The 2,887-nt window shown below is 42.3% G+C and overlaps 1 protein-coding gene across 1 annotated transcript; it reads left to right on the top strand.

Annotated features, from left to right (window-relative positions):
* Nucleotides 1-249: 249 nt before the first annotated feature.
* Nucleotides 250-2,703, top strand: SARC_13611 (hypothetical protein; the record flags this gene model as incomplete). Its single annotated transcript, XM_014292258.1, has 4 exons — nucleotides 250-301; nucleotides 954-1,111; nucleotides 1,650-1,792; nucleotides 2,644-2,703. Coding segments are annotated over exons 1-4 (393 nt in total), but the record flags the coding sequence as incomplete, so codon positions are not given.
* Between the last annotated feature and the right edge of the window lie 184 nt (nucleotides 2,704-2,887).

Genomic DNA, 2,887 nt, shown 5'->3' with positions numbered 1-2,887 from the left:
GTTGTTACTGTGGTTCTGTCTCATCATTCCCTTCGGGCGCGCTCCTCAGCCACCTGATTTAATTCAAATACAGCCTCTCATCTCTCATAGTCAACTCTTCATTTCGCTCTCCCAGCTCACGACTCTGCTATACAGTTTGATATATATAGACCGTATTAACATTAGTGAAAGATACGCATAAAATTAGTTTCTGTTCCTACTCAACATCGAACTTTAATCTGAAACCACTTGTTTCCTTCCCTTTCTACGTGTGCAGCGATACGAGGGCCATGGTGAATGCTGGGCTGAAATCCGAAGCTGCGTAAGCACACTTAAAGAGGGTTCCGGTGTTAGGGCTTAGGGTTTAGGGTTAAGATTTTAGGAGCTCGAGCTGACAGTTTGTATGCCAAAATTCAGTGAATTGTGATTTCTGCAAAAATTTGCAATCGCCCGAATACAGTTTGCGCACGATATGTGGTTGCCCGCTGAGTGGGCGCTATGTAGCGTCCATGTACATTTCAATTTAAGTGCGGAGATGTATTGATCTGCGATATGACATTGTGTTGCTGCGCTAAGCTCTTCATGTAATACCTCTGAAACTTCCTGTCACGCAGTTTGACTTGTCGTTGAGTTGACCTCATCTGCCTTTTAGTGGCTGTGGTTCTGTTGATCTTAAGTCTTCGCATGTGATAGACTGGACGTTTGTAGTGGGTACTGTGGTTGGTAATTGATCTGGCTCCCTCAATCCGAGATAGACTAAATTCTTCCCGGGCGACTATGACGAGTATCTGTACTGCTTCTTGCTATTCCAACAGACTGAATGACTTCTGGGTGGCTATGGAAAAGAAACGAACTGATACAATCCGTTCAATCAGGCTGAGTATAGAAATTGACCTTATCAATCCATTCTATTATAGCAGGCTAAGCACATAAACTAATTAAACTAATCACGCTAATTCCGTCCTCGAAAACAGACTGAATGACTTCTGGGTGACCATGAAAGCTGGCCCCCACACAGACGATACAGTGACTGAGATACGGGAGGGCAAGACTGTAATGAAAGCCATCTCCATCGATCGAATGATAGAGCGTGTGCTGCTTGAGGTACAGGAGATGAGCCGCAAGCACAAGGGTATGTGTGTGGTGTGGCTGTAGTGTGAACCGATTGTAGAATATGAGAATATTTTTATACCGAGTATGAGGGTATATATATGTATTACGCATAGGGTTGTGTAGCGGTGTATGCATACGCTGCCTAATAATACGAGGTGCACATAGTTTTGTGGGTTTGTGCTATCAAGGCCATCTCCAATAAGTAGTTGATAGAGTGTCGTGCAGGAGGTACAGGAGATGGGCCGCAAGCATCAGGGTGGTGTGTGTGTGTGGTTGGAGTGGGATACATGAGCACAGAGTATAGGTTTATTTTGCTGAGTATACTGGTACGTTTGCAGAAAGCACGCGTGTACACCAAACGTACGGATATGAGTGTGGCAGATACAAGAGTTTATATGACCGAGGTCAAATACACATTCTATTAGCAGAGCACGTGCTGCTAAAAGTGCAGGTCGAGGGTCGCCTTATCAATGCGCGCATGGACGCCTATGTGTACCGATTCACATAGCTTACGCGATTGATCGATTCATATACCAAGTATTATCATTGCCCTACAGATGAGCTCAAGTTCAAGCGCAAACGGGCCAAGAATGAGGATGCCGTGTTCTCGTCGTCTATGCGTGTGGCGATGAAGGACTCGCGCTACCAATTCTTGGACGATGAAATCGGCATGCTGGACTTTAACAGCCTCACACACCAGGTACGTGTGTGGAGAATATATTTATATTTATGCCGATATGGGAAAAAATCGAGAATGTGTGTATGGTTGTTGGGATAGTGGATTTGCGTGATTGAGTGATTATGAAGGACTCGCGTTGTGATCTCTTGCAGACTATAGTACGGCCGAATCTGATCGACTGAAGTTTGTTGCTAGCCAGGTAATGACTTCATTAATTGGTCCAATGCTGCAGTATGCACGTACGATATTGAAAATCTCTGGAAATAACCACAGTTCCTAGAATTTTTTTTTCGTTGACATTTTTTTTAACGTAATCGGGGGTCCGACGTAATTTATGTATTTGAAAATATATAAGAAAGACAACAACGTAATAAGAAAATTCTGGGTGCCCAGTGAAGGCACGAGCAACCCTATGTTGCCTATGATATTTTAAACTATCAGATTTTACCTATGATTGGCTAGGTTCGGCCTAAGTATGCGCCTATCACAAGTCTGTGTTGTTTGCCTATCATACACATGGGATGGTGAATTATATCAGGAATAATCTGTGCTTTATAGCGAGTGAGTATCATTCATCGAGAATATCGCCGAGCGTGTAGTGACGCGTGCTTGCAATGTTTGCCGTTTTTATCCGATGATTCATCAATGCTCACAAGTACAATCGAATCTCATCGGATACGCTCAATATAGTATACGTACTGTATTTAATAATAATTTACACCTTTGTGTTAAGTGCCATCAAATCTCATCCACCGAGTTTCGTTACGTTTTTAAAACTGTACTGTACACGCACCATTGGCATTCTTATGGGGAAGGATAATAAGCTAATGCATACACTGATAAATTTTCACGTTTATTTTTGTATTTGTCAGGTGATCATCTCCCATCGATGGTTTATCAAACCACACGAACTCTTCCACAAGCTCATAGAGGTAGGTGAAGTGCTGTACTTGCTCTGTGATATTTGCTATTTGGTCGCTACTAACAGACACACACAGACACACACACACACACACACAGACACACACACACACACACACACACACACACACATTATATATATATATATGTGTTATTATTTATATATATATATATATATGTCTATGTATATATATA

The sequence above is a fragment of the Sphaeroforma arctica genome (genome assembly GCF_001186125.1).
Source record: "Sphaeroforma arctica JP610 unplaced genomic scaffold supercont1.3495, whole genome shotgun sequence".
Lineage (NCBI taxonomy): Eukaryota > Ichthyosporea > Ichthyophonida > Sphaeroforma > Sphaeroforma arctica.
Note: the sequence above shows the minus strand (reverse complement) of the source record. Positions and strands in the feature narration are given on the sequence as shown.